This window comes from Bufo bufo, chromosome 2 (assembly GCF_905171765.1).
Source record: "Bufo bufo chromosome 2, aBufBuf1.1, whole genome shotgun sequence".
Taxonomy (NCBI): Eukaryota; Metazoa; Chordata; class Amphibia; order Anura; family Bufonidae; genus Bufo; species Bufo bufo.
This window is the reverse complement of record NC_053390.1, coordinates 716260457-716274312: the sequence shown is the minus strand read 5'-3', so window position 1 is coordinate 716274312 and position 13856 is coordinate 716260457. Positions and strand designations below refer to the sequence as shown.

At 41.9% G+C, this 13856-nt stretch overlaps 1 protein-coding gene across 1 annotated transcript in view; it reads right to left on the bottom strand.

Annotated features, from left to right (window-relative positions):
• Nucleotides 1-7448: 7448 nt before the first annotated feature.
• The window catches only part of MTMR7 (myotubularin related protein 7), a 70430-nt gene continuing 64022 nt past the window's right edge, over nucleotides 7449-13856 (bottom strand). Inside the window, exons 13-14 of the mRNA XM_040420544.1 lie at nucleotides 8735-8861; nucleotides 7449-8305 (exon numbers count right to left, since the gene is read on the bottom strand). Of these exons, the coding sequence (XP_040276478.1) occupies nucleotides 7943-8305; nucleotides 8735-8861 (490 nt within the window). The 3' untranslated portion in view covers nucleotides 7449-7942. The remainder of the gene's footprint in view (nucleotides 8306-8734; nucleotides 8862-13856) is intronic.

The window sequence follows — 13856 nt, the reverse complement described above, 5'->3', positions numbered from 1 at the left end:
AACAGAAAATAAAAAAATAGAGTATGACATTTTAATATCCGTCACAAAAATAAGCAATGATGCCATAAACTAAAATGGAATTTGTGAATAAAAAGCTCCAGAAGTACTACTTGCACCCCAATGACACCTCCTGGCACGTTCAGTGTTTTCATAGGGACAATAGACCTAAAACAAGAACATCTTTCATTTTCTTGCCTGTGCTGGATTCTCAGTGGTGGCTATGAGGACCTATGATAATGCTGAGTGGTCAGGACATCGAAGATTGATGGTGTCCTGCTGGTGCAGCTCTTTTCATAGGTGACCTATAACTGTTCATCATAAGAGTAACTTGACTCAGATTTTTTTCAGCCTATCTAAAGGGGTTGTCCATCCTTTTTTAAGTGAGGGGCTATCCTCAGGATAGGCCATCACTAACAGATTATTGTGGATCCGACACCCTGCACCCCCACTGATCACCTGTTCTGTGTAGCATCAGAAGTACACTGCACCTTCAACATTGTAGTGGACAGTGCTTGTCGCTGCAGCTCTGCTCCCATTGAAGTCAATAGCAACAATACTGCAGTGGTAAGTGCTGTCCACTACAATGTTGATGGAGCTCTGTAGGTTCAGCACTGATTTCCAGTGATGGAGCCAAACAGAACAGTTTATTGGTTGGGGTGCTGGGTGTCAGATCTCTGGCGATCAGCTAGTGTTGATTTATCCTGAGGACAGGCCATCACGTAAAAAAGGATGGGCAACTCCTTTAAGAGGCTTCACTTACAAATTATGTGCAAAATAATAGCAGTCTAACATCACTAATGTGTTTAATTACTGTTTTTGGCAGAAAGGATGATACAACATGGGAAAAAATGCATGATTAGGTGTAGAGGGGTAATGGGCAACCAACAGTCATGACATGCACGCTGCTAATTGGGTCTAATCGATGCATTTCATGAAAGGGGGTGTTCAAATTAATAGCAGTGTGCAGTTCAATTAGTGAGGTCATACATTCTCTGAAGAAACAGATATCAAGTATGGCCCTTATTTAAAGGAGGGCAGCAAATGTTCTACCTGCTGGTTTTAGCCCTTGCTCAGTGAGTAAAATGGCTTGTTCCACACATTGTACCGAAGAAGTAAGAACTTTGATCAAGAAGTTGATTGGAGAGGGGAAAACATAAAAACGTGCAAAAAATAATAGACTGCTAAGCTAAAATGATCTCCAATGCTTTAAAATGGTAAACAAAACCCAAAACATGTTGTAGGAAAAGAAATACTTCCATCCGTGTAGATCATAGACAAACAAGAATGGCAAAGAAGCATCCAATGATCAGCTCCGGGGAAATCAAAGAAGATCTTCAGTTACCTGTGAGTACTGCAACAATCAGAAGACGCCTACGCGTCGTGGAGCCAAACTATACTTTACCCTCGTAAAGTACCATTGCTGAGAAAAAGACATGTTGAAAAGGTTACAGTTTGCCAAAGAACATATTGATTGGCCTAAGGAGAAGAGGCACAACCTTCTATGGACAGAGAGCAGGGTTGTTCTTGTTGGGTTTAAAGGCCGCAGACAGTTTGTGAGACGACTCATAAACACTGAATTGAAGCCGCAGTTCACTATGAAGACTGTAAAACATGGAGGTGCAAGCATAATGTTTTGGGGATGTTTCTCCTACTCTGGAGTCAGGCCCGTTTATCGCATACCAGGCCCATGGACAAGTTTGAATATATTAAAATACTGGAAGAGGGCATGTTGCCTTATACTGAAGGAGAAAGGTCATTGAAATGGGTGTTTCATCAGGACAAAGACCCCAAACACACCAGCAAGTGGTTCCAGACCAACAAGATTGATGTTATGAAGTGGTCAGACCCCAATCCGATTTAGAATTTGTGGAGTGACATAAAAAATGCTGTCTTTGATGCCAAACCCAAGAATGCAGAAGAACTGTGGAATGTAGTCCAGTCAGCTTGGGCTGGAATATCTGTTCGCAGGTGTCAGATGTTAGTTGACTCCATGCCCCACAGATGTAAAGCAGTCATCAGAAATAAAGGTTATACAACTAAATATTAGTGAAGTTATTAACAGAAAAGCTAAATCTGTAAACACATTTTAGTTTATAGTAGAAATATTCGAGTTTGTAACTGAAACTGCAAATACTACTCTTTTTTGAACAGCGTATTATTCTCTTTTCTTCATTTTCAGTTTAAACATTTATATTTTGTTCATGTTTTCATTTGGAATTGAATGTGCAGCGCTCCCAGTGCTTTTGTGTATACGGAAATAAATGCTATTATGAGGAATGAGCTTCTTCTCAGTTGTTTTAAGCACACTGCTATTATTTTGCACATAACTGTATATACGTTTTGTGATTTTCACTTTTAAAGGGTTGTCAAGAATTAGGAAAAAAAACACCTTTTTTTTTAATACTTCCAGAAACGGCGCCACATCTGTCCAGTTGTCCATGGCCTGTCTGGTATTCCAGTCAAACACAAATTTATGTAAATGGATTTGAGCTGAAATATTAGACACAGCCCATGGAAAAAGAAAAAGAAAATGTGATTGAGCACATCCTAAGAAAGTTAAATAAATGGACAAGTGCATAGGCGTGACCGCAATGCAAGAGCAAGCAAACGCAAATATGCATCAGGTCCATGCAGACGGTAATGTGCAGATGTGTCATATTTTTGTTTAAAATTCCATTACAGATGGTTCCCTATACAAGATTGTACTTCCCTACCTCTCTTGGATTTAGGCCTACAAGGTGAGCTCAGGATGGACAGGAACCAGCCGGTAGCAGACTGGGAACTTAAAGTAGCCCTGGAAAAAAAAACTAAAAGTGGCCCCAGTTGTAGGTGAGACCAAACTGACATACCACAAATAGGTAGGGACAACAGATATGGGTGGGGTCAGCAATACTGCAGTGCATCACAAAATACCGCCCCAGCAGAACCAAATATCACAGTGCAGCACAAAATACTGCCCTATGAACCTACTGAAGACGGAGAATCATTTGAACTCAGGAGGGCACCTGCGGCTGATGCTCCTAGCACTAAATAATGCTTAGAGCATCAGATCATTATGTACCCGGCTGGCGGAAATGAAGGGGGCTCTGGCAGCCCCCCTAGGCATCGACCCACCGGGAAATTTCCCTGTAGGGTCTATGGCCAGTCCGCTGCTGGAACTAACTAATTAAAGACTGCAGTGCACGACCAAGATGTGAAGTCAATGGCCAGGTGCCTGCTGCTGTAATTGCAATGTAAAGATGCACCACACTATGGACGGGTGACGTGATTTCTGGAAAAACGACAGTATTTTTTTTTCTAATTATTGACAACCCCTTTTAAGCAATGCCTCCCATTTTCATTACATTTTGGAATCTGCTGTTTTGAAGGGGAACCTAACCTATGATGGTCTTTTTCAACTGCATCTAGCAGCTTTGTTCTTTTATAGTGCTTGTCAACACATGTATAGAACCAATAGGATATTGGTAACTATAAGCAGCAAAGTCAAAAAGTGAAATTATCCATGCAGCTTACAAAAGAAACTAATGGCAGCTTCAATAAACATTCAGAATTTCAGGAACACCCGCAAGCTATGCACAGCAGGGGGGCACTACACAACATTGACGCTTACCTTACTACAGCTAGCTCAGTGCGGTAACTGACCTTATGTGACGGTATAATCCCTAAATGTATCTACCACGGAGGATTGGTATAAAAGAATCAGTGTTCATTCTGAAAACCACAGTGTTGGAAGCACTTCAGGAGAACCCTATGGCTCTTAGACCTGGCTTACATGCAAGCATTCAAGTACGCAAGACCCGGGCAACCTGCTCAAGAGGCAAGCAGGATAAAAGTACAGACTCTATCCTGGCCACACTAAAGACTTTCATACTCTTATAATGAGATCTGAGATTTCATTTAAAGGGGTTGTACCATGAAATTAAATTATTTCTAATATTTTCCTAAACTGGAACTTTGGGAAGAAATGTATTGTTCCAAAGATATTACACAATCTACCTTTGATCGGCACCCCTGCTATTCCCTTTTACTGGCTCTCTACACATCCATCCCATGATTGGTTCACTGGAGGATAGGTGTGCACAGAAGCTGAGTGGAGCCAGATCTAGCCTCTGACAGCAGAGCATTCATCTTCAGCTGCAGGATGGTCACACGCAGTGCATTCTGGGGCTTGTAGTAAACCGACTCTCCTCTGGATCACTTCCACAATTCTCTTACTTTCCAAGAAAATTGGAAAAAAAAGGGTATCTGCCAAACCACTTCCTGTGACCACTTCTACCTCTTTGGGAGATTTTACAAGAACAGTGTGTAACGGGACAACCCCTTTAATCACAGTGTGCTGAACCACACTTCTCTGTCTAGAAGCCTTTGCTAAAGGAAGACAAGCTTTATCTTCCTCCCCACTTTTCCATCCCAGTAAAAAGAGAGATGAGAAATGTCATCTGTAAACCTAACATGTGGACTACGGTGAATTTCTTAAAGTGTACCTAACATTTCAGTTTATTTTTAATATTATGTAGGGACAAGGATACGGTAAACATTTTTGTAATACAATTTATAAAGGAAAGGTTAACTTTTACTAGAAGTCAGGGTACTCAGAAACACTCTGAGCGTTGCTAAGGAGAGCTTGGCTTCAGTATCTGCGGATGCTGAAGACGCCTATGTGTAACATACAGGCTTCTCAGCCTGCCTCTTATCTCAGTGCCCCAGCCCCTGCCTTACTATATGTGCTCCAGTGATCTCTGCCTGTGTGTTCCTGCTTATATGACTTGCTGCCAGTGGTCTGACACCTCTGCTCCTTTATCACTATTCCCTGGGCTTCTCTGTTAGTTACTGAGCGCAAGGAAAAGAGAGAACGGGACTGCTAGCACGTAGTACTGACAGTAAGTGTCCTATGCTTCTCCTGTATACCTACTGACTGGCAGAGAAGTGCAGGGAATATACATAAAGGAGCAGAGCAGTCAGTGGTCAGCACTGGCAGCAAGTCAGATAGGCAGGGAGACGGGCAGAGATAGTTAGGGCACATATAGGGAACCAGGGGCTAGGGTAGTGAGATAGGAAGCAGGACGAAAATTCTCTGTACAGTCATGGCCCAAAGCTTTTAAGACTGACACAAATTTTGTTTTTCATAAAGTCTGCTGCTTCAGTTTTTATGGTGGCACTGTGTTTCTGCCCTGCCACAAAAGGGAGGTAACAAGTGCAGCCATCATTGCTTTGCATCAAAAGAGCTTTAGAGGCAAGGACATTGCTGCTTGTAAGACTGCACTTAAGTCAACCATTTATCATCAAGAACATCAAGGAGAAAGGTTCAATTGCTGTAAAAAAAAAAGGCTTCAGAGCACCCAAGGAAGCATGGCGAGCGTGAGGACCGACTCCTAAAGAGGATTCCGTTACAGGATTGGGTCACCACCATTGGAAAGCTTGTCAGGAATGGCAGCAGGCAGGGCTGAGTGTATTTGCATGCTCGGTGAGGTAAAGGCTTTTGGAGAAAGGCCTGGTGTCAAGAAGTGCAGCAAAGAAGTCACTTGTCTCCAAGAAAAACATCAATTACAAATTAACATTCTGCAGGAAATAAAGGGGTTGGACTGCAGAGGAACGTGGGGTTGCTTCTCATCCAAGGGAGAGGGCTCACTCGTAATTCAGCCTAAAAACTTTTGGCCATGACTGTATGTTCCACATGAGCACAAAGAGCTTCTATTTCTTTCATTTATAGTAGGTGTAATACCACTTTAATTTAGCATAATCCCTCTTTCCCAGTTTTATTGTTTGTATGTGAGATGTTGTGCTGCCATACCTTTTTTTGTTTGCTTTCTGCATGCTAGCTTTATGGATGTGCACCTGCGACTATGAATGTGCTTGTCTAAATTCTCTTGTTGTATGTTCCACATAGTCATCTTCAGCATTCAGTAGATGCGGAAGGACTCTCCTTAGCAACACTCAGAGCTTTGCTAGGAAGACTCTTTAAATCCTGTTTTATTATTATTTATGTTTTGTTATTATTTTTTTTCTACTACAAAGAACCATCTTTCCCTAATAAATTATATTACAAAACTGTTTAACATTCCTGTCCCTACATAATATTAAATTGAAATGATAGGTACATTAACTACAGAATATGTCACCATCAATGGGGTTACCACTCTACTTCATTTACGGTATATAGAAGTCTACAGACAAGAGCTGCCCAGCATACTAAGGTTTTTTTTCTTTTAATTTTCCTCAGACTGTATTTATACTTTGACACTTCCATTTTTGCAATGTTTTGCATCCACATAAAAGATTGAAAATGTTTTGTTTGTATTGTATTGTTCAAAGAAACATTTTTTATTGGAGTCTTAAAATACTATTTGTGAGGTCTTGTTTCATTATCAGGTTATAGATACACTATAAAGTGGCACAGGATGTAATAAATGGAGTAGCAACATGACATGTAATACGCTAGCCTGTAAATGTGATGGTTGGCCAAACCCAAACAAGGGGGCAGGAAAATGATGTCCAACGGTGCAATTTAAGGTGGCCGAGTGTGCATGTGCTCTCAATAGTAAGAGGGGAATAGGCCACTGCCAGACACCTGATGGTAGCTTTTCCCCTCTGAGATCCAACATGACAGATCATTTTTTCCACTGACTTCTGTCATCGGGGGAGATTTGGAACAGTTGAACAAATTCCAGCTCACCATACATATTTGGTGCACGGAGTGGACCGGACTCGTCCTTTGGATAGTTGAACAAATTCTGGAGTCTCCAGCATCCCAAAAAATCAACGTCGTCTTTATTTCAATTCCGGTTAAAAGTACATAGGTAAGACTTCACCACCCTCAAAGACGACGTTGATTTTTTCGGATGCTGGAGACTCCAGAATTTGTTCAACTATCCAAAGGACGAGTCCGGTCCACTCCGTGCACTGAATATGTATGGTGAGCTGGAACTTTTTTACTTATGAGATTTGGAACAACCTCATACACAGATGGCTGGCCAGTCCTGCCAAAACTGTCAGGTTAAAGAGGACCTTTCACCGATTCTTACCCTATGAACTAACTATACAGACATGGAGAGCGGCGCCCGGGGATCTCACTGCACTTACTATTATCCCCGGGCGCCGCTCCGTTCTCCCGCTATGCCCTCCGGTATCTCCGTTCACTAAGTTATGGTAGGCGGAGTCTGCCCTTGTTCTTCTGTAGCGCTGGCCAATCGCATTGCAGAGCTCACAGCCTGGGAGAAAATAACCTCCCAGGCTGTGAGCTCTGCGCTGCGATTGGCCAGCGCTAGAGCAGAACAAGGGCAGACTCCGCCTACCATAACTTAGTGAATGGAGATACCGGAGGGCATAGCAGGAGAACGGAGCGGCGCCCGGGGATAATAGTAAGTGCAGTGAGATCCCCGGGCGCCGCTCCACATGTCTGTATACTTAGTTCATAGGGTAAGAATCGGTGAAAGGTCCTCTTTAAGCTGCCGTTGAGCCAATGCGTATTGCCACTTGTAATCTATCATCAATTTTCCAAAAAGGAAGCCACATTCAGACCTTTTTTTCACATTTTCAATATGTGATTATTATGAGGAATAGTGGATCTAAACTTGAATAGTATGTAAGTACACATGCCTCCAGTACAGGGCTCCTGTGTCAATCTAGAGCCTAATAAATGCACATACTGTGACATGATTCGTGTTCTGGTTGTAGCCCCAAAGGTAGACACGTGTCTTGGAATTATGTACGTAAACGAAACATAAGGTCATACGGGCAACCTAGGTCTTTGTCTTAAAAGCAAAATAAATAAATAATTGCTTATGCATATTCCCACAGCTCAGACACATATGGTCTCTGTTTGCGCAGACAACTACTGAAGTGTGAACATAGTTGATTACTTCCCCCCAGTATATTCTTCTCCGCTTACATCCTCCTATAAATAAATATAAACATGTAATAAGATAGCACGTGGTTATAACATCTAAGCATTCAGGAATACTGCTTCATCCGAATCAGGATCCTTCCCACTGTCCTCACTAGGTAATGAGTCTCCGCCACTTGGAGACCTGCAGCTCAAGTCCTCCACTCCAGATTCCTGGTCACTGTTAGCAGACAGGTCGGGGTCAGAGCTCTTTAAATGGTCCTGGGTAAGGATGAGGGCTGAGTCTTCCTCACCTTGAGATGGACTGCGGGAAGGAAACAGCTTCAGGTTGGTGCTGTAATCTTGAGGCGTATTAGCCGGAGAGTGTTTGGTGATGCACATCTGGAAGTTATGGATTTTTTGCTGGTCATTGATATTCTTATTGGTTTCATTTGTCTCTCGGGTTTCCAGCTTTGCTAGTCTCTAAAGGGAAAATTGTGAGAGAAGGACAAAAGTTACACCCATTTCCTATTCTCTTTACGTAAAAAATGCCTGTTACTATAAACAAATGTGTCTGGTAAAAAGCCATAACACTTTGGTGCTAAGAGATGTTTTTCACTTGAAGATGCCAAGTGATACTTTCTTGCAGGAATTGTGTCAGAGAGGACCACATCTCCAAGGAGCACCAAAGACGTTTAGGGCACTCCATAAACAACCATGGACACATTTTGTAGGTTATCTTCTGAGATGTCTCTATACATATGTCTTCAATAAAATGTTTTCTCACATGGGAAGCTGAATCGGTCTACGTTGAAGCCTAAGCGGTAAAACATGATAAGTAAACTATGGTAGTTGTCTATAAGTAGGGCACATAGGTGAAATGGATTTTCTATGCAGTAGTGCAGCAAATACCTTTTCCATGAACTCCATTTCCTCCTCAAGCTGCTGCGTCTCTTCTTTTACTGCCTGAAGAAAATCAGTCACTGACTGTCGAGGGTGCATTCCTTTCTCAAATCGGTTGTAGAGGCCCCTCCAAAACCTTCCACATTTATTGAAAAACAAGGTTGAAGAGTTAAAATATGCACAAAACGATAATCTAGCACATTTCATGATGTGTAATACTCCTAATTCATTTTTGCTAATTAATTTGACAAATATTTGTGAGAACTCTTGGTCAGTCCAGGTTATATTTCTGAATAGCTTTAGATCATCGATAAGTCCTAAGGGTATGGTCTCATGTAGTGACTGAGAGGTGGTGGCGATGCTGCCAAAAACTATGCAGTCCTGCGTGTCTTTTTGTTTTTCAAAATGACTGCAAAACCATATGGCCATCATGAATCAATTATTAATAAAATGTATAATATTTATATGTATAGCGCCACTGTGAGTGCAACAATGTGCAGTTCTGGGCGTGCAGCCAAAGAGTGAACAAGAAGACAAAAACATAGATAAGGGGAGTGCATACAAGGGGAGTACAAGGGATCATCCCTCTTCTGTACCAATCAATGTAAATGTCAAATGTTATGTTTATGGTTTGTGAAGGTTGGCTTGTATCCGCCACCTTTATCTGTAATTATATTATTATCTTACACATTGTTTCATTAAAGTGGAATGATCTTGTTGGACACATACGGTTTGTGCCTCAAATTATTCTCCAATCCGAGCTCGGTAACTTTTTACTAATTTGGATTTAACATGATAATCAGTGGAACCTGATTAAGGTTCAATAACACCACCATATTCCGTGATGCTTTACAACTCAGAGGATCCATATCCAAATCAAAAGAGATCACAGAATTACAGGCTAATATACAACTGAAACACTAGAAGTGAGGGCCCTGCTTACAAGAGCTTGCAATCTGTAAGGGCTGTATTACACTGGCCGATTTTCCAGCCGATATTCGCTAACGAGCGTTCGCAATAATCTTGCAGTTTAATACTGCCGACCATTGCCCGATGAACGAGCAAACACTCATTCACCGGGCAATTGCTTGCATGCTCAAAAATCAGCACTTGCCACCGGCAAACTACTAGACAGTATGGGGACAAGCGATGGCATAACAATCGTTCCTCCCCATGCTGCGGAGGAGATTGTTGCACATAACTGCAGTGGTCTCCTCTGTTAGCGAGCAAGTGATTGCCGGGAGGGACAATCGTTAGTTCAATCGGCCTGTGTAATACAGGCTTTAAGGGAATAGGGGTGGCACAAAATGGATAGTTTTCTAAAGTGGTCCAGCCATCTTTGTACTAAATAGAGTAGTGCAGATGGAGCTTCATGAGCTAGTGCATTGAGTGTGGGGATGAGTGTGGGGATTACTGTTGGATGATGGATTTAGGGCCTGAAGAATGAAGGGCGGGGGGGGGGGGGTTAAAGGGGGAAGAGTCAGTTTAGAAAATATGATAAGCTTCCCTTAAAAGATGTGTTTTTAAGGCATGTTGAAAGCTAAGCAAGTTGGGAATAAATCTAATTGCTTGGGGCAGTGCATTCCAAAGAGCGAGGTGAGTTTTGAAGAAGAAGTAAGAGGTTTGAATTATGGAGGGTGTTAATCTTAGATCATTGGCAGAACGGGGATTGCGAGTGGGGTGGTAGACAAAAATAATGGAGGATATGTAGGGAGCTGCAGCACTGTGGAGAGTTTTGTGGGTGTGGATGAGAAGTTTGACCTGTATTCTGTGGTGGATGGGCAACCAGTGACGTGACTGGCAGAGGCTAGACGACGCATCAGTGCGGTGGCTGAACAAAAAGAGGAGTCTGGCTGCAACATTTAGGACAGACTGAAGGAGGGAGAGTTTAGTGACTGATTAGTAATTAGTTACAGTAATCAATACAAGAATGAATCAAAGCAACAACCAGAGTTTTGGCTATTTCCACCACGAGAAAAGGGCAGATGCTCAAGATATTCTTTAGGCACAGATGACATGAACATGCCAGTGACTGAATATGGGAAGCCAAGAAAAGATGTGAGTCAAGAAAAGATGTGCATTGGCATACTTTATGCCACATTTATCAAATGTCACATGTTTGATAAATTAGTTTTATCCTTAAACCTAACACTTTTGTCTAGAAAATCTACTTCAGTTTTCCGGCTCCATCCTCCTACTGGAGCTACACCTTTTTTTCGACTTTTAAAATAAGTCCCAATAATAAATCTAGAGTGAAACTCATTAACATAGCTAACCCACCCACTTGTCTATCCACATTACAAAACTGTAGTGAGTGGTGTAAAAGTAATATTTTGCGACTCTTTGACGCCAGAATTCTGGAGTGAGGGTATGATAAATCTGCCCCATAACATTCCGTTTCAGACAGAGAGAGGTCATGATGTTTGAGACAGCTGCCAGACAATTCCTGGCATTTTGTAGTACTGTTGGAGTGATGTCACGGGATGAGGTATCTAATTGGGTGTCATCAGCATAACGCTGGCACTGAAAGCCAAATATGCTGATGGTCTGTCCGATAGGGGCAGTGAAGGCAAAAAAGAGTAGGGGACCTAGAACTGAACTCTGGGGAACCCTAACAAAAAGAGGATGATAAGAAGTAGAGCAAGAGAATGATACACTAAAAGAGTGGCCAGAGAGATAGGAAGAAAACAAAGACAGACAGTGTCCTTGAGGCCAATAGAGTGGAGCATACTAAGGATGAGTTTGTGGTCTATAGTGTCAAATGCTGCAGAGAGATGCAGAAGAATCGTATAGAGTAGTTGCCATTTATTTTCGCTGTCAGGAGATCATTAAACACCTTGGTAAGGGCAGTTTAGAGTGTAGAGTGTGAAAGCCAGATTGTAAGGGGTCAAGAAGAGTTAGAAAAGAGTTATTACACAGTTTAGGCTTATTTGAGAGTAGACCATAATGTTTAAAAGAGAAAGGATAGATGTCAGAAGAGTGAGAGGTTAAAGGGGTATTCCATTTTTTTTTTTTTGTTACTGTATTTGTTTTTATAATAGAAAACCATACAATTTTCTAATATACATGTATTTAAAATTCTGAATGCATACCTTTCTCATATCAGGCAGTTGACCCCTATATGCAGTAGAATGGTATAGTCTATGTATCAGTCCTATGTAATGTATCCATGGCCTAACTGAAACATGACATCAGTCATATGACACTCCACATCATATAATCCTTGACATTCAGTAAACAGCAGTATTAAATGACCGCACACAGGGCATATCCATATGATAACTAAATAGGGCTAGGGGTGGAATTTTGATTTTATTGTGTTTATTACAGTAACTACATTACTGTTTATGATTACATGGCTGCCTGCCTCTAGGTCAGTGATGGTGAACCTTTAAGAGACAGAGTTCCCAAACTGCAACCAAAAACCCACTTATTTATCACAAAGTGCCAACACAGCAATTTAACCTGAATACTACTTTTTAATATAGTAAATCTTCCATGTACGTTATCATTTAGCTATAATAGCTTGCCTACATTCAATGCACTGCCTGTACCGTTCATAGTGCACCCTGGGCTGATGAATAGCAGGAAAAGTCTACGGAATATTGGAACGCTTTAGACTTTTTCCAGGGCATAGTTGCCCAAAGAGAGGGCTCTAAGTAAGTGCCGCCTCTGGCACGCCTGCCATAGGTTCTCCACTACTGCTCTAGGTGATGTTATAAAATTGTTGCCTGTCTCTAGGTGATGTTGTCATGTTGCATACACACATACTGACAGACATGATGAGATACTGCTGCAGGTAGTAATACTGTATATACGGTATTTACTGCTGCTTAATACACTATTTACTATTCACCTGTTAGATATCTAGGTAGTCAGGTCACATACTTGTGAAGGTCACATGATGGCTCACTTGACTGATGTCATGCTTAGTCCTATCCAGCTCTCATATGGATGCGTTTAACAGGACTAAAATGGGCCAGAGCATTTTTTTCTGTAGGGAGAGGCTACTGTATGGACATAATAAAGGTCTGTAGGGAAAATTTTAAACAGATGTATATTAGAAAATTGTTCAACATCATATTCTCTAAACAAATAAATGTAATCATTAAAACTGGAAGAACTCTTTAAATATTGTAGTTAGGTGACTAATGATAGCCAAGGAGAGGGACCAGAGGAGGTGTGAGGGAACAGGATCACTACTGCAGGTATTTAGACAAAAAGAAGAGAAGAGCCTGGAGATTTCTTCCATTATAGGTTCAAATTAGGATAGAGATCAAGAGGATGTTTGGGAGGGAGAGGGACTGATGCTGGTTGGAGACTGGGAGATTATTTCCTATCAGATGTTATCAATCTTACCTTTCAAGTAAGTGGCCAGATCTTCAGCACAGAAGTCAGTGATGGACATGTGCACTCTAGGGCTAAGGAGGGAGTGAAAAGTGTCAAAGACTCGTTTCGGCTTTGAGAGTGAACAGATGAGAGAAGTGAAGTAACCTTGTTTGAAATGGTAAAGGGGAAGTCATATGTTTTAAGCATAAATTGATAATGGAGAAAATCAGTTGACTTCCATGATTTTTTCTATAAACTTTCTGCACACCTAGAGCACTGCTGAAGAAAAAGTGCCACGGCTGCCATTGTCTGTGTCAGGAAGGTCGGAGGGTAATGGTAGCTGATCATTTATGGTGCTTTTGAGGGTATGTTTCTAATGATTGGCAGCCAGTTCCAGATGTTAGGTCAGCGGTCTGTGCCCGCTGCTGCCATGCTACTCACCATGCTGCCCGGTGTCCCTGTGACCAGCAAAGGTGTTTGGAAGACTTGTGCTTCAGCAATTCTCTTTCATTACCAGTGTGTGTTCTTGATTGGGTTCCTGCCGTGTACCCACCCTGCCTGTGTACTCCTGGCTTCACAGTTACGTTTTTAGTTCAAGCCTATGTTTAAGTTCTACCAGCCTGGCTTGTCTTTGCTACAGTTTGGTTGCTGTCTGCCTTGCCATCCACCATTACCCCTCTTGCAGGCTCTCCTAGAGTCTGCAGTTTTGTGTTGCCATAATCTGTAGTTCCAGTATTGGAGACTGTCCAGATCACTTCTGCGATTGTGGTGCGGTTTCCCTGCATCTCAGCAATCCATGTAA